The following is an 18,775-nucleotide window of genomic DNA, read 5'->3' on the forward strand; positions in this document are numbered from 1 at the left end:
ATTACTCACTAATAATCACTTGACAGCACTAATATCAATAATACGAACGGTTTCTGGGTTAATATCAGTGAGTAAATGCAGTCTATCGTTTATTTATCGGTCACTTATTAACTGACACGCCTTGAATCTGATCGACCGACGGTCAGTGAGAGTGAAAATAAACTGATCTGCGAGCAGCTCATACCTGCAGCTGCTGCTGTCAAACCGGAAGAGGAAGTAAGTGAGAGATTAACGCGAAAGGGGATGGAGACACAACACAGACCCACAGAGAAACACTGATATGGACGAGTTTCACAGCTAATGTGACTGAAAGCTGAAAATCTGTCTTCATTAGCACGGTAAGACTGTCTGAAGCGTTCTGACATTAGCAAGCTAGCTGCACATATCCCTTATCATCACATACTGTAACAGTTCGCATGAGTTTAAAACAATTACACGTACTAAAGGCGTCTCTACATGCTCGTTAATGTGTGATATTTGACATAAAGTAACATTACGGCTATTTTTGATTGTGTTTATAGCTGTAGAATTTAGTCTAAGTCATTTATTTGATCTATTCAGGCTACACAGTATGTTTGTTTACTACTCAGTAAATGTAAGATTGGTTACATCCCACTCACTTATAACGCCAGTACAGTTTGCTTAAACGTTTACTGGAATTATTTCCATCACATACGCAGGGTTTTTACTGTAACTTTACTTCTAAGACTGTAAGAAGTTGCTGAATGCTCAAGTGTTTATATTGTCTTACTTCATTGAGGTAAAGTTGGTTTTATATTCGCACCTTCGTTCAGTGACAGCTCCCTGTATTGTTTACCATGGTACTTTGAATATTCGGACTGAAATTACATGTTAGTATGACTTCAAAACAACATTAACACTGTTTAATTGACTGTGAACTGTTGTACTTTGATAGTCAGATATGATTTCACTATTTAGAATTAATAAATTTATATAATTAAGCAATTAATACATTTCTGAAATTATATTATTAAGGAGACAGTCCTAATGTGCTGGATAAGTTGGCAGTTCATTCCGCTGTGGCGAACCCGGATTAATAAAGGGACTAAGCTGTCAAGAAAATTAATAAATAAAGTCTGAATGTACAAATATAAAACCAACTTCCACCCCAATTTTTACATCTTACTTCAAAACATCTTGTTTATTGTCTATGAATATTTGTGTTTTGACATTTACGGTTCATACTTTTAAAATTTTTATATAAAGTTTTTTTTTAACGTTAAAGTTTACTCATTTGTCATTTATACACCGTTTAAATGTAAAAAACAAAAAATACTAAATATTAATCTGAATTAATATTCAATCTGAGAGCACAGTAAATGACATTTCTTCTTTAACGCTTGCTCAGGTGTTTATATATAGGTGGAGGAAACAGATTACATTTACATTACATTTACACCATTCAGAAGTACATATATATATATATATATATATATATATATATATATATATATATATATATATATATATATATATATATAAATTATTAAATATATTATATATATATTAAATATATTATGAAATTAAATATTAATATAATAAAACAAACCTGAATTTAGATGATTTATGCCTTTATTGATGATTTATGCCAATGTAAATGCATTACTAATATGTTTAATTGAATTTTTCCATCACATAAGCTGGGTGTTTACTGTAACTTTACCTCTAAGACTGTAAGAAGTTGCTGAATGCTCAAGTGTTTGTATTGTCGTATATCCTACTCCAATACATCTTGTTTATTGTCTGTAATTCATATATTTTTGTAAATATATAATTTGTAATTGCAAATTCATAAAATTTATAAATACATTTTCTGTTCTCACTTTTTTTCATTTTTGTATTAAGTTTAGTTTTTTAACGTTAAAGTTTATTTATGTGTGATTTATACACTGTTTAAATGTAAAAAAAAAAACTGTATTTGGATCATTTATGCATTTATTGATGATTTATGCCACCATAAATGCATTACCAAAACGTTTAATTGACTTCTTTTTGTCACATAAATAAATATGCATATATTAAAAAAAAATACATGAAATTAGATGATGTATGCCATTATTCGAGACACTGTAAACGCATTACTAAAACGTTTACTTGAATACTTTCTGTCACTTAAACATGTATTTTACTGTAACTTTTCCTCAAAGTCTTTAAGAAGACGCTAAAGGCTCAGCTGTTTATATTGTCTTAGTCTACTCCAATACATCCTTCTTTATTGTCTATGAATGTTTTTTATTATTTTGTATTTTTTACATTTTCTTTTCTCATTAAAAAATTAAATGAAGATTTTGTAATTTGACTTTTTTCATTTTATTAGTTTTTTTATGATGTTTAGTTTTATTTATGATTAGAGTCTAGTTATTTGTGATAGTACAGTATGTAAATATACAATTTAAAATTTGATATATATATAAATAAATATATATATATATATATATATATATATATATATATATATATATATATATATATATATATATATATATATATATATATATTTATATTTATTTGATATATATATATTATATATATAATTATATAATTATTAGGTGATAAATTTTCTAAATGTTTAGAAGTATGAAACAAAGCAACATTTTAGAGCAGTAGCACTTTTTTAAAGCGCTTTATGTTCTTTACACTTGCTCAGGTGTGGATATATAGGAGGAAACAGAGTTGCACAGTCAGCATATTATTAAAAATGTAAGTAAAAAGGGACCTATTAAGTCTCTGATGTGCCTAGTGTGTGTGTAGTGACGTTTCAGCTAAAAATACCACACAGATAATCTTTTATAACTCTCTGAAGCTGACCTTTTTAGACTTTGATCTTAATTTTGGTGACTGTCGCTTTAAATTCAAATGAGAATGTGCTCTTTTCAGGAGAGGGCGGAGCTACAAATGCCTGTGTCAGCATGTGGCAGATTTAAAACAGGACTAATGCTACATAGTATGCTAATGAGGAAGAGATGTTCACTAGTGGGCGGGGTTTTCCCCCTGTGATGATACGTACAAAGGGAGAATGTCAGTCAAAGTGTTGACAATTAAGTGTGATTATAAAACATAGAATTAATAAATGTTTACAGTTAGAAGCTGGATATATTCACGCACTGTTGCCACACAACCTCTTATAAAAGTGATTTGTGCATAATAGGTCCCCTTTAAGCTTCATGCCATGGCATTTTTAACATGCCTACACGGCCAAATGGGGTGAGATATATAGAAGTGTTTGTGTGTGCCGTCTGTCAGGTTTCCCCGCTACCTTCACATTGACCCTCATGATGCTGGATCACGCGGACGTGAGTTTGAGCCCAGAGGAGCGGGTTCGAGCCCTCACCAAGAAGGGTGGCGCGGTGGAGATGAATGAAAGCGTGCCACTGCGCAGGTATTTCCGCTCGGGCATGGAGATGATCCGCATGGCACATGTTTACGCTGAGGAGGGAAACACAGAACACGCCTTCGTCCTCTACAACAAATACATCACGTAAGAAGAGCTCCGAAAAACTGCTCTGCTCTTTACTTATACTGATGAAGACACAATTACTATGATCTTCAAACATTTCCCAACATATCCACTTAAAATAGTACTGTAGTAGTTTATAGTAAATACTAATGCTTTTGATCCATTACATGGTATTTTACTGTATTGTGTTTACAACATTTTAATTAAAAAATACTATAGTACTTTATAGTAAATACTACTGTTTATGAACCATACAATTGTATTATACTGTATATAATATGGTTTTTACAACACTTTAATGAAAAAGTCCTATAGTAGATTATTTTGATTCATATTTCAGTGTAAATACCGTATTTAATTTAGTATTTTCAACACTTTGTTAATGAGTGCTCCAACATACTGTAGTGTTAACTTTAGTGAACTGTAATAAATCATGTAATATCCTTTAGGTTTTAGTTACTGCAGTAAAATGTGGTGTATTGTAGTATAATATACCTATTGAGTTGTTTGTTTATATTATAATAGTTGTGTTACTTTAGAAACTAGAGAATCACCACAGCAGATACGGGTAAACCGTGGTGTATTGTAGTGTAATATACCCTATACCCTATATATTATTATATAGGACATTTGTTTATATTTACTATTGTTGCTGTTTCCATAGCAACTATAGTTCACTTATGCGCCCTGCGCACTTCACGTTTTTACCTTTTTGCTTAGTTAAAAAGAAAAAAACGTCAACGCTCAGTGGAAAAAGCGTGTTAAATCAGTTGCGTCTTTTTTCCATGTCCTAATAAATGAAAGCAGAGGCAAGGTTTTCGTTGAGGTGAGAACAGTGTTTGTTTTGTCAAGATGACTACAGAGACTTTAAAAAAAAAAGAAGAGACTAGCTGTCGCTGTTTGAATTATGCGGAGCTGTATGATTTCACAAATCATGAATATTACAATATTAATACATATTACAACTATAACAATATCACAGCAGCGCTCACGCAGAATACGTAGCTAGTTCAGTGGTTGCCTAGCAACATAAAAAGTGCAGCGCACTTCTTTTTTTCCTTCTAGTTTATTCACAAAAGTTTAAAATCTGCATGAATCAAAAGCTCTGACTGTTTTTTTTTTCTATTGTGACACTTCCTAGAGTAACAGTATATCAAATAAGGAAACAGTGGGCGTGGCTTGTTTTTTTTTACTGCAAGCTGATTGGACGTAGTAAAGTAGATGTTTCATTCTGAAAGATCAGGTTTTAGAAGAGTAATTACAACCTAATGCTGCGTTCATTCACACCAGACGCGGATGAAGCATCAACTCGAGTGATTTACATGTTAAGGCAAAGACGAGAATACACATCCTGCGAAGCAATGCGTGCGAATGAGGCGATTCAGGCAAATGAAGATCGTTCGAGTTGATCGTTTTGCGTGCCTGATGTGTGAACTGCTCGAGTTGGAAAATCTGAACGTCAGCAGACATTAGCATGGCGTCATCTGATACTTGCTTTGTACGGGCGTGATTATGGCGTAGCGCCTGTTGTTAGTGTCCCGAGGGGAATTCCTCTTGCCGACAACAGTACATCAAACTGGCCTGGGCTCAGTCTGAAGCACCGCTGAAAGCCTCAATCATCCAGGTGTAGTTTCTGGAGGAGTTGATAAACCTCTGAAAGGATCTAGTGCACTCAGACATTGCGCCGATTGAATCTACGCTGTTTTTCAGCCTTCCTAAAGCACATTAAGCACAGCTAATCTCTCAATAAAATCCATGTTAACCATTTAGCAACGAAACTAGAGTCACCAGGTAGACAGAAGCCCTGCCCATGACGCAAATTCGCATCTAGTGTGACGTGAATTTCACATGCGAATGAATGAAGCGTCAAAATGTTCTCGCATCTATTTATGCGTGAATATCGTGTGATTTATTCTCCGCATCTGGTGTGAACACAGCACAACAGACTCCTCCTGCTCACCATTTCTGTTTGTTGTCATATTGACAGCTGGAGGGGCGTGGTTGAGTATGTATAGCCACGCCCAGTACCTCAGAAAGACCTAATCTGAGAATTTAACTAAAAAACGAATAGGATAACTCAATTTTTTTGTTTGCCTGACAGGCTTTTCATTGAGAAACTCCCCAAACATCCAGAATATAAGCTGTCTAATATTCCTGAGAAGAAGGAGATACTGAGGGTAATGTAGAGCAGTGAAGTCTGGATCTCCGCTGGTCGTCTGAGTGTGTTGTTTATCATCGTTTGCTGTTTCTCCTCGCACACACAGAAGCTGAAGGACACGGCTTTCCCTCAAGCAGAGCAGCTGAAGAAGCTCCTGCTCAGGAGATATGAGAGAGAGCATGCAGACTACATCAGCAAGAAGGTGAGGCACATTTTACAAACCTTATTATTTAAGAGGAACAAGACATATTTGACCACAAAACTAAAAGAAAATAGTCAAAAAATTAAAATGTGCATCAGTTAATCTAATTTTAAAATATGTTTTTGCGTTTTATCGAGATTTTCTTTTCAAATGTTCTTGCATCTTGTAATGCACACAGAGATGTGTTGTGTTGGTAGTTTGAACTTGTTTATTTCTGTTCATATAAATTTTAGTTAAACTTTAAGCTTGTGTGTGCATACATCTATGTGCACGTATGTGTGTGTGCATGTCTGTGTCTGTGTGTCTGCCCACATGCATGTTCGTGTGTATGCGTGCATCTGTGTTTGCATGCATGTGTGCATGCTTGTCTACATGTGTCTGTATCTGTTATCTGTGTGTATGCGTGTGCGCGCGTGTGTGTGTGTGTGTGTGTGTGTGTGTGTGTGTGCATGCATGTGTGCATGCTTGTGAGTGTGGTGTGTGTGTGCTTGTCTATTTGTGTGAGTGCATGCATGCATGTATGTGCACGTATATATATGTGCGTGTGTATGTGTGTGTGCTTGTCTGTGTGTTTGTGTGTGTGTGTGTGTGTGTGTGTGTGTACTTGTCCATAAGTGTGTGTTGGCATGCATGTGCACGTATAAGTGTGTGTGCATGTATGCTTGTGTGTCTACGCGCATTTGTGTGTGCGTGCTTGTCCATGTGTGTGCATGCTTGTGTGAATGTGTGTGCGCATAATTGTTTGTGCTGTCTGTGTGTGTGCATATGCTTGGTTGTATGTATGCTTGTGCACACTTGTCCACATGTGTGCGTGTGCATGCTTGTGTGTCTGTGTGTATGTATGCATGTGCGTGTGGTGTGATGTGTGTGCAAATGTGTGTGTGCATGCATGTGTGTGCTTGATTATGTGTATGTGCATGCTTGTGCGTGCAAGTATGTGTGTGTGTGTGTGTGTGTGTGTCTATGCATGCAAGTGTTGTGTGTGTGTTCTTGTCTGTGTGTGTGTGTGTGTGTGTGTATGCGCATGCATGTATGTGTGTGTGTGTGTGTGTGTGAGAGTGTGTGTGTGCACGCGCGCATCCATGAATGTGTGTGTGTGTGTGTGTGTGTGTGTGTGTGTGTGTGTGTGTGTGTGTGTGTGTGAGCTTGAGTGTGCGTACGTATTTGACAACACGTGTGACACCTCATGCATATATGTGTGTGTGTGTGTGTGTGTGTCAGCGTGTGGAGGCTGAGGCTGTGGAGCGCGAGCTGTCCCGTCAGCGTGAGCTGGATGCGGAGCGTCGACGTGTGGCAGAGCTGCAGAGGAGACAGCAGGAGCAGGAGCAGTTCAGCATCTTCGAGGAGATGATCCAGCAGCAGGAGCGCCATCGCCATCCGCACACACACCACACTCCAGCAGCTCCGCAGACCGACACACCGCTCATCCCGGGCATCCAGGGTCCGCCCGTGCCATTCCCAGAATCCCCAACTCCACCTCAGAGCCCGCAGCAGCCCTCAGCCAATCACAGCACTCCATCAGCACCGGCTCCGCCCACTTTCGACCGTTCGCTCAAACCCAGTCACCTCAGTAAGAGTACGACTCGCTTTCTGATTCTGTGTTATTCACAAAACTCCTCCAGGATAAGAGCAGATCAGCATTTACTTATCTTTAAACGAACATATTAAAAATAAAGCAAGTGTGAGGTCTGAATTATAGATTATTTTATTATTTATTTATAATTATAATTAATAATAATTATTATTATTATTATAATTATTAAATTATATTTTAATTTATATATATATATATATATATATGTGTGTGTGTGTGTGTATATGTATATATATATATATATATGTGTGTGTGTATATGTGTGTGTATATATATATGTATATATATATGTGTGTGTGTATATGTGTGTGTATATATATATATATATATGTGTGTGTGTGTGTGTGTGTGTGTGTGTGTGTGTGTGTGTGTATGTATATATATATATATATATATATATATATGTGTGTGTGTATATGTGTGTGTATATATATATGTATATATATATGTGTGTATATATATGTAAATATAGTGCTCAGTATATAGGAGTTGCGGAACCTCACAAATCTCATATTTAGATGACTATTTTCTATCGGAAGCTTTACAATGTTATATTTGTGCATATACATTAGTTTAGTCAGCACTAAAGGCAGATCTTGAGCTCATCTAACAAAATAATTTGCAATAACAGTCCAAAAATGAGTAGCCAGAATTTATATGTTATAGAAAAATATAAAATACAAAAAAACAGAATGGCAAAAATAAACAAAAACAAAAAAAATATATACATTTTGTAGATTGTAATTTAAAAGTATTATCTTTCTATTTCTAGATTTTTGATGACTAAAATATTATAATCATCTTTTTAATAAATCTGTTTTGTCCAAATGCACCAACATATATTACGTATATTCACTAGGAAATGGATAAAAATGATAAAAATAGGGTGTACTCATTTATGCTGATCACTGTATCTATATTATTATTAATATAATTTTGGGCTGTTAAAAAGGTATTTAATGCAATAAATAGATGACTAAATGAAATGGATCATCTTGTTCAGAAGTTCACACCCCATCTATCAATTCATGTTTTTAAATCTTTATTACTGCTGAGTGTATTTGAGGTTTTTTTTTAGGCCTAAACTACTTCACAAATCTGCAAAACATTAGCAGTAACGAAAAGGACTCGCAAATACCAAATCATAAAATAAATTGCTAAATGAATAATATCAATACTTTTATATATTATTAATATAAATACTTATGTATTATTATATTTATTTATATAATACTTTATCAAAAAGCAACTAATAAAGTGTATTTGTACACTTAAAAAATAATAAAGTCCATTAATAAATAATAAAGTGGACTTAATAAATTGGACTTAATAAACTGCTAAATGAAAAATATATATATTTTTTATTTTATATATTAATATAAAATACATATATATATATATATATATATATATATATATATATATATATATATGTGTGTGTGTGTGTGTAATTTATTTTTTATATAATATTTATACTAATACTTATTTTATTTAAAAATATTTGTTATTAATTCTGAAATGTTAGCAGTAGCGAACACTACTACCAAATCACAAAAATAGCTTTAAACCTAAAATAAATAATATTTAATAATCAATAAAAACTATTTGCATATTACTATTATTATTATTTGTTGTAATCATAAATGGTGAATATAAAAGTTTTAAATATAAAATAAAAATTAAATATAGAAAATTTTAAATGACAAAAAAATCAAACTAATTTCACAAAAGCTAAAATTAATTATATTTCTCAAGGGGGTTAATAATACTGATCTTAGCAGTGTATGTATGTGTATGTATACACACACACACACACACACACACACACACACACATAACTGTATATTTCTTTATTTAGTCTCTGACAGAAACTCCTCCCCATCAGCCAATCACTTTGCGCATAGTTAATAAGCATGATGACATCACCTATAGCAACAGAGTTGACTCCGCCCTCACTCTGAGCTTCAGACGTCCCTCTTTTCCTCAGTAAAAGTTTGTCTCAGCAGTCTTGTGTATACATTTGAAGAGAAAACTATTTCGGAGAATGTTTTGTGAGTACAGGCTCTGCTTCTCTTGCTATTTCAGCTACACTGATCGATGGTTTACGGCAGATCGCTGTTCCCGCGGAGCTGTGTGGCAAATTTCTGCGGCTGGCCAATAACAACACTATTAGGGCAGTGGAGACCTGCGGGATCCTCTGTGGGACACTGGTATGACATTATTGCTCCTACACACACACAGCTCAGAAAATAAATCACCATAATAAGACTTCAGTCAAGTTTAATTTTTCACCAATAGACCTGTAGCAATAGTAAATTATTAAGGTGCTGGATTATTAAATTAATAGTGATTGACAAAGTCCTTAAATTCAGTGTTCATGAAAGACTGGGAACCCTGTGTATAGCGCATGAAGAGATGTAAACTGAGAGTCTTGTGTGTGTGTGTGTGTGTGTGTGTGTGTGTGTGTGTGTGTGTGTGTGTGTGTGTGTGTGTGTGTGTGTGTGTGTGTGTGTGTGTGTGTGTGTGTGTGTGTGTGTGTGTTTTAGAACAGGAACGCCTTCACTGTGACACACGTGGTGGTCCCGAAGCAGTGTGGAGGTCCAGATTACTGTGACACAGAGAACGAAGAGGAGCTGTTTCTGGTGCAGGACCAGTACAACCTCATCACTCTGGGCTGGATACACGTGAGTCACGAAACAGAGCTCAAGATTAAAGGATTTAGATCAACTAATAATTGTAATTGTTATTAATTACACACACCCTCATGTCGCTTCAATCCTGAGACCTTAGTTCATTTTCAGAACACAAACGGCAATATTTTAGATTAAATCAGAGAGCTCCCTCATCCTCCATAGACAGCAAGGGGCCAGAAGGAAACCAGAAACGCAGTCCAGTCTCCAGTGGATCAACTGTAATCATGCGAAGCTCAAAGAACACTTTTGTTCACCAAAAAAAAAAACTGATAAAATGACTTTCTTACTAATAATTTCCCATATATATATATATATATATATATATATATATATATATATATTAGTGCTGTCAAAATTAGTGCGTTAACACATGCGATTATTTTGAAATAATTAACGCATTAAAAAAAATCAGAGTTTCATGCAATGTCAGGTGTTTCATTTTTAACTTTCGACTTCTGTTTTAATGGAGTTTGATACTGCATGGCGAACGAAAAGAAAAACCTCCGCATTTCGTGACTCGTTGTCCTGTAAGGTAGACAAAAATCGCTGCTTATAGGTCGACTCCTAATAAGAGTATTATCTTAATCATATTGAAATCGGAGTATTGGTGTCTTATGTAAATGTACTCAGAAAGTAACATGAAGTCGCGAGCTGTCAAAGACAGCGCATTCCTCTGCCTTTCAGCATGAGCCCTCACATGTGTCATTAAGTTTGACGTGTTTTCCCCTTAAGTCTGGTTTATACTTCTGCGTCAAGTGACCGGCGTGACCCACGGCGCATGCAACGCGCGTAGCTGTGCATTTATACTTCTGCGCGCTGTCTCTGTTGGTCTGCATTAACACTTTCGAAACACTAGTGGGCAGTGAGGTGTAAATGTTCCTCAGTGTCGAGTTTCTTCTCTGCTGTTTTGCTTTTCCTGAACACTTCCAGGATGTACAAGTGGCTCAAACTCGCTCATTTTGAGTCAGGAACCGGCGGACGTGCAGCAACTTTAACTATGAGGTAAACACAAAACAAAACTTTCCATCCGGAGCTCCGTCACGGGACTCCACACTTGTAAACAATCGCTCCATCAGACTCGCACCATTCACGCGGCTCTCAGTCCCACCTAGACTCGTCAGCGCTACCAAGCCGACCAATCACAGAGCTTGCGCTATGTGTCGTTGCGACGTGTAGTTACATTTTTTGAGAGGTGCACGTCAGTGACGCCAACAGCCACGGTGAAGGGTTATGCGTCAGCACCGTAGCATACGCGTGCATTTGACGCAGAAGTATAAATCAGCCTTTACACGCAAGTGTATGCTTCGCTTTGTTGTGTCAGAATTCTTGTGAAATACAGCCATACTTTAGAACGCTTAGTTCAAGCAAATTTGATGAACGCGATTATGCATGTTAAATCTGAAGGGAGTCGCTCCGCCTGACCTGTCCAGCGTGTGGTGTGTGTGCGCATGTTTCTTAGCAACAAACCTGCATAAACGTCCATAGCCTCTAAATCAAAAAGTTACGAATTGCCATTAGATTGTGTTGCACTCTCAGCTCGCATCATTCAAAAGAAAAGGTCCACATTGTCCCCCAATAATGTCAACAGACTAGACTGTCTTAGCAACTGACTGAATGTAAAAGAGTAAAATTGTTTCTGCTTTATAATTAACCTTCTCAACTCACAGAAATACAACTTTACAATGAGGGCAACTGTTTGTAATCAATACTTTATTATTATTATTATAATTTTCCATTTTCCATATCTGTAATGCCTGTATTTTGGCATTTTTTTTTGCAGTCCAATTAGAATCCAACTTGGAAATAATGTTTTCTTTATTGGTGTTGATTGTTTTGAAAGTTAAGTGTCATTAACATGCCTGTGTTTTACTGTCTTTAATAAATATGGCTGTCAAGCCAGGATCTCAATGGTTTATTGTGGGTTTGTTGTTTACATGAAGAAATCTGTGTTACAAGTTAAAAAAAAATTCTAATGAACAATTATATTTGAAATTTAAATAGTTTTTGTCTTGCGTTTACATTAATTTTACATTTCAACAGCCAAAATTACAAATTTCAGTCTTTTAAATGTGATTGATCGCGATTAATTTTCAAAAAAAGGTGTGATTAATTAGTTAATTTTTTTTATCGATTGACAGCACTAATATATATGTATATACATATGTGTGTGTATGTATATATATATATATATATATATATATATTAATACATACATATATATATATATATATATATATATATATATATATATATATATATTAATACATACATACATATATATATATATATATATATATATATATATATATATATACATACATACATCATGTGTGTTTAGTGTTTGAGCTGTAATGTTGTGTGTATTCTGCTGTGTGTGTGTGTGTGTGTGTGTTTGTTTGTTTGTTTGTTTGTGTGTGTGTGTGTGTGTGTGTTTTATGGTCTGTCTCTCTGTTCCACAGACTCACCCGACACAGACGGCGTTTCTGTCCAGCGTGGATCTGCACACACACTGCTCCTATCAGATGATGCTGCCCGAGTCCATCGCCATCGTCTGCTCGCCCAAATTCAACCAGTGAGTCCAGCACCCTCACTTTATATACAGCTGTATGATAATTCCCAAATGATGTTGAACAGATTCAGGAATTTTTCGCAAGTATTTCCTATAATTTTTGTTCTTCTGGAGAAAGTCTGATTTGTTTTATTTCGGCTAGATTAAAAGCAGTTCCTAATTGTATTAAAGTCATTTTAAGGTCAATATTATTAGCCCCCTTCAGCAATATTAGTGTTGGATAGTCTCCAGAACAAACCACTGTTATACAATGACTTGCCTAATTACCCCTGACTTGTCATTGTGTGTGTGTTTCTCACAGGACGGGTTACTTCAGACTGACAGACTACGGTATGGAGGAGATCTCCACCTGCGCTCAGAAAGGCTTTCACCCTCATCCCAAAGACCCTCCTCTGTTCACGGTACATCAACACACACACATTAGCCCCTTTCACACAGTGATACCGGTAAATATGCGGAAAATTTCCGGAACGACTGTTCACACAGGCACAGATGTCATTTTTCCGGAAAAGAGAAGTCACACATGCATTTCAAAATAGAGGTAAATTCTGACATCATTAACCAGAAATGAGCTCTAACTATCATTTGTAAACATTTGACTACACCACAAACTCTGTGGATGGATCAGTGTTGTGAACAACTTTGATGAAAACACACAGAGGAACACTTTCGCATGTCGAGATGTACATGATATGTGTGTGTGCTGCGTCACAGCTTAAAGGTAAACAAACAATGGCTCATCATAAGCATCTTATCGATAATTATTTACACAGATGGCATTAAGAAGGAACATAGAAATGTTATCTGACTAACATCTAGCAGCTGCATGTGTCTGGAAAAATATGCAAAGGCTTTTATTTTCATAGTTTGCATGTTCACCCCGTGTTGGTGTCGTGGGTTTCCTCCGGGTGCTCCAGTTTCCCCCACAGTCCAAACACATGCTATAGGGGAATTGATGAACTAAATTGGCTGTAGTGTATGAGTGTGTGAGTGTGTATTCAATTCAATTCAGCTTTATTTGTATAGCGCTTTTACAATGTAGATTGTGTCAAAGCAGCTTCACATAAATGGTCATAGTAACTGGAACAGTGTGGTTCAGGTTTTAGTGTTTAAGTTCAGTTCAGTTCAGTTTAGCTCAGTTCAGTGTGATTTAATCATTACTGAGAGTTCAAACACTGAAGAGCAAATTCATCGATGCGCAGCTCTACCAATCCTGAACCATGCGTATGGGTGTTTCCCAGTACTGGGTTGTGGCTGGAAGGGCATCCGCTGCTTAAAACATATGCTGGAATAGTTGGCGGTTCATTCTGCTGTGCCGACCCCTAATAAATAAGGGGCTAAGCCGAATGAATGAATTCTAGACATCGAAACTCAGAGATCTTTTATTCCACGTCGTTTAATGTTACCGATCTTTGTCATGTGACTTTAAATTCATTGAAATCTTTTGTTATTTACTTTTGTTTATACTCTTTGTTTAGGTTTTTGTGTGTGTGCTGTTTCATGTTTCACATATTTTTATAGTTTGCCTTTTTAAAAATTATTTCCCGCTTGTCAACTGGCAGCCGAATACTCTAAAACGATATGATTAAAAATTCAATATCAAGCAGCAGAAGTTGTTTTGTTATGCTAAAAATGAATGGAAGTGAATGAGAGCAGACACATTTGAGTTACAATGGCTGCGCTGCTCTTATGTGAAAAATAAGCTGTGTAGATCATCCATAAATTCAGCTTTTTAGGGAGTAAAAATCAGGGAAAAGTTAAGGAATTTGGGCATGTGGGTTGTAGTGGGAACCCCGAACACCTTTAAAGGGATAGTTCATCCAGAAATCTGAGATATAAGTGACTTTTTTTTTTCTTCAGTACAACATTCTGTTTCGTTGTTCTTGGTGATTTTATATTATGGCAGTGAATGGAATCAATCAAGTCCAAATCAATAGCCGTGGCTCCTGATGACACTGAGGTCTTGTGAAGCCAAATGAACACTCTGGGCCCTATCATACACCCGGCGCAGTAGTCTTTTGGTAGTTTCAGCTTGGCGCAAGAGTTGTTTTGAGGCGTTGCTCTATGCTGTTTAAATAGCAAATGCATTAGCGCTCATATGTGCGCCCATAGGCGTTCTGGTCTAAAAAGGAAGGTGTTCTGAGGTGGACCGCTGGCGCGTTGCTATTTTGAGAAACTATAATAGATTTTTCATTAAACCAAAACAAACCCGGTCTAAACTCCAGCGCAGAGTTGCGCCTCGCTTACACACTGCTTAATACACACAAGAGAGCAATAGGCAAATACCTTTACATATGAAAAAATTTAAATATTAAGGATATATATAGGATATAATAAGAATAGATATAGGATATAAATATAAAGGATTAAAATATCACAAAACATATTATTTTCTAGCCTACATAAATATGAAAAATCACTGCTTTCATGTCTTCTTCATCTCGGGAGGCTTTTTCAGTTCATTCATAACAATTTGCTTTTGTATAATGTTATTATTATTAGCAGTATTATTTATTATATCCATATTTATATTTGTTTTATTAAAAACAAGCTTAGATTTGCGCACCTGTCAGGTTTTAGACCATATGGGGCGCAGCATGTGTTTTAGGATATAACTCAGGTTTTTGAGCACACTTCATTATTATTGTTCATTTATTCATTTGCTGGAAATTAGAACTGAATTTAGAAACAGTTTTGAAACGAATATTTGCGCTTAACAAATGAAATTAATTATTTATAGACTAATTGATGTCTGTGCGTAAAGGTTTCCCTATCCAAAAGTGAAAGTAGATCATTTATCACTCATTGTCACACAGTAGATGCTCTGTTTAACTGTTTTCTGTCAACTGTTTGCTTGTGAAATGCTCAGTTTTTCCACTTAGACTTACTTTGCGTCCTGTAAATAGTGAATGCGCTCTTGGCGTGACGCAGCTGGCTCTTAAAGGGAATGGGAGATGAGACTATAATTGGTTTATTCTCAAAACACACCTATAACTCATTAAGAAAATAAACTCAACCCTTTTAGACCATGCACCACGGCGCAAAGCAGATTTCCCGTCCTTAAAGTAGCAAAAACGCGTCCTGACACACCCTGAAAGCGTTTGCGCCCTGCGTTTTGCACTCTGCACATGGACCGTCAAAATAGAGCCCTTAGTGTAAGAAATTGAACATTATTTACAGTATTATTAGCTTTAAACTACAATATTCGTCATCATTAAAGCGACTGGACTACATTCAGCATGCGCCTAAGACTATTTGTTAATAGTTAAAAGCTTATAATTTTATGAACAACGTTCAATTTCTTAATTGGAGCATTCGTTTTGCTTCACAAGGCCTCAGTGTGTCATCAGCAGACATGACTATTGATTTGGACACGTTTCTATGTGTTTACTTTAAATCAAAAGAAACCTGTCACCATTCACCACCATTATATGACTCGCCAACAACAACAGAATTAGCGCAAAATCTTCTTTAACGTTCATGTGTTGAGTACATTTTTGCATGAACTTTAACATCATGCCTGCTGTTCATATTGTTTTCCTCAGGGCGGCAGTCACATCATCATCACAGAAGATACGGTGTCCATGCTGGACCTGCGGTGATCCTCTCCATGACACAGACAGACTCTGATCCTCCACAGGCACTTTTTTTTTTGTGAGATACGAACACTAAACGCCAGAGCTCAGGAACGCAAACACCTCCGCAGGCCTGCAGGATCCACAAGGACAGGTGTATTTCTGTGTCATACACACGTCATCCGTACACACACCATCACAGCAGGGGCTTTCAAAAGGGTTCGTTCACGCAAAAATCAGAATTATGCAATGATTTACCCAGCAGTTATTCAAAACATGATCTATTCTAGCTCTACACTGTAAAAATATCAGTAAATTAGCAGTTTTTTTTTTTAGTATTTTGTGATTCATGTTTTCAGCCAATCACAGCCATTTCCTTGAGCACTGGTAAATACTGTGGCAAATCAGCGCTGTTTAAGAACGCGCTTAAATGCTAGCGATTTTAAAACTTCATAACAGGGACAACACTATACACAACACAAGGATGTGCTACGGAGGACTTCATTGTTTAATCGCTCACCGGGTTACATAGGCTGCCGCAGGGAAGCGTCCCCACGGTGTTTGCCTGCTGCCATGTGCTGAAGCCTAGGAGGACACTCTTATAGAGACTGTGATGTTGTTTGATGCCTCATCTGCTTTTAATCGTTTAGATTAAACTGAACCGAGTGATATTAAAGTGATGTTTAAACCATATCTGAGTTTTGAAATTGCGGCATTTCCCAGAGATGGGTTGCAGCTTAGTGTGAACTAACCCTTTTGAGTGATGAGCATCATCTTCAGTGAGCGCCGAACGCCAACATTTCTGAAATGTCTTCTGAAATGCTGCTTTTTTTTTGGCGGGGTCACTTTGTATATTAGTTTATGATAATGTTGGTTCTTCCTGTCATGATTGAGTTGTTTTAAGGGGCCGTTCACACTGGATCTGTTTTGCGATGTAGACGGTGTATTGAAATAATTAAAAAAAAAGTCATTTATTTTGAAGCTCCTTTTAATCTGATAGCTTTGTTTTTTTCCCAGAAGACAACTTTCTGAAGTATTTCCATCGTAAAAACACAAAGTCGGCTAATAGTGTGTACAAAAAACTGTTCTCGGTATGAACACTTGAAAATCGATCACATTTGGGAAAACCGCTCTTGCTGGTGTGATATTATGAATCTATAATGTACACCATCTTTAACAGGGAGACTTTCGGTTTTCATAACTTTAATTTTAAGATAATTCTGTGTATTTTTATAATTATTATTAATATTTTTGTACAGAATGTCAGCTCATGCATCACGTTTGTATGCAAGAAATACTGCACACTCCTATTAAAATCTAATAATTTGCACTACATGCATTCACTCGGGGGTGGTGGGGGCGGTTGGGGGGGGGATTTTTGTGCTGCTTGTTGAAACTACTTTAAAATGAGCTGAATCAGTGCAATTCTTGAGTTTTTTTGGGAACAACCTAATTGTTTTATGTTTAATGTACTTAAATTTGTTAACACAATTATTAAGTGAACTTAATCTATTTGTGTTGGGACAACATGAAGGAATTGTGTGGAATCCAGCATTTATTTACAGCGTTTTTGCATTTAAATATAATAGAAATGCAAGATTGTTTTCATTCATTCATTTGCCTTAGTCCCTTATTAATCAGGGGTTGCCACTGTGGAATGAACCGGCAACTATTCCAGCATATGTTTTACACAGCGGATGCCCTTCCAGCTGCAACAAGATACTGAGAAACACCAATATGCACTCATTCACACACCACGGCCAATTTAGTTTGTTGAGGGGGAGTAAATTTTCATTTTAAGGTAAACTATCCCTTGAAACACATAAGAAGATATTTTGAAGAATGCTGGAAACCGGTAACCATTGACTTCCATAATAGAAACAACAAATACTATGGAAGTTAATGGTTCCATACACACAAAAAAATATATTATTCAAACACATAAAAAGATGTTTTGAAGAATGCTGAAAACCAGTAACCATGGACTTCCACAGTAGAAACAACAAATTCTATGGAAGTCAATGGTTACAGCTTTTGAGCGTTCTTAATATCTTCTTAAGTGTTTGATTAAAGAAAAACAATGTTTTGGATGCACTTGAGGGGGAGTAAATTTTCTGATTTGGGTGAACTATCCCTTTAAACACAATATATTTTGAAGAATGATAGAAACCTGTAACCATTGACTTCTATAGTATTGGTTGTTTCTACTATGGAAGTCAATGGTTACAGGTTTTGAGCGTTCTTAATAATATCCTTTTAAGCCCTGAAGGGGGAGTAAATTTTCATTTTTCTGGGTGAACTGTCTCTTTAAACATGCAAAAGATGTTTTGAAGAATGCTGGAAACCGGTAACCATTGACTTCCATAGTAGAAACAACAAATACTATGGAAGTTAATGGTTCCATACACACATAAAAATATCTTATTTAAACAGATAAAAAGATGTTTTAAGGAATGCTGGAAACCATTGACTTTCATAGTATTTGTTGTTCACTGTGGAAGTCAAT

The 18,775-nt window shown here is 36.0% G+C and overlaps 1 protein-coding gene across 2 annotated transcripts; it reads left to right on the plus strand.

Annotated features, from left to right (window-relative positions):
* Positions 1–209: 209 nt before the first annotated feature.
* On the plus strand, positions 210–17,598 carry stambpb (STAM binding protein b). 2 transcript variants are annotated; one of them, NM_001037570.2, is made up of 10 exons: positions 210–338; positions 3,265–3,499; positions 5,580–5,655; positions 5,743–5,838; positions 7,060–7,408; positions 9,518–9,642; positions 9,979–10,116; positions 12,585–12,697; positions 12,996–13,095; positions 16,240–17,598. In NM_001037570.2, the coding sequence occupies exons 2-10, from the start codon at positions 3,294–3,296 to the stop codon at positions 16,294–16,296; spliced, it is 1,260 nt and encodes a 419-aa protein (NP_001032659.2). In that variant the 5' UTR covers positions 210–338; positions 3,265–3,293; the 3' UTR covers positions 16,297–17,598. The 2 variants fall into 2 exon arrangements, with proteins under 2 accessions (NP_001032659.2, XP_068079123.1); XM_068223022.2 differs by having other exon boundaries at positions 223–338; positions 7,060–7,414; positions 16,240–17,261.
* The last annotated feature ends 1,177 nt before the right edge of the window (positions 17,599–18,775 follow it).

This window comes from Danio rerio, chromosome 8, assembly GCF_049306965.1.
Source record: "Danio rerio strain Tuebingen ecotype United States chromosome 8, GRCz12tu, whole genome shotgun sequence".
NCBI classification, from domain to species: Eukaryota; Metazoa; Chordata; class Actinopteri; order Cypriniformes; family Danionidae; genus Danio; species Danio rerio.

Bases quoted from the DNA above. Each gene is read 5' to 3' on its own strand.
- stambpb (XM_068223022.2), top strand. From the start codon at position 3,294: ATGATGCTGGATCACGCGGACGTGAGTTTGAGCCCAGAGGAGCGGGTT. The intron at 5,839-7,059 runs GTGAGGCACATT...TGTGTGTGTCAG, and splicing joins CAGACTACATCAGCAAGAAG to CGTGTGGAGGCTGAGGCTGT. The intron at 9,643-9,978 runs GTATGACATTAT...TGTGTGTTTTAG, and splicing joins GGATCCTCTGTGGGACACTG to AACAGGAACGCCTTCACTGT.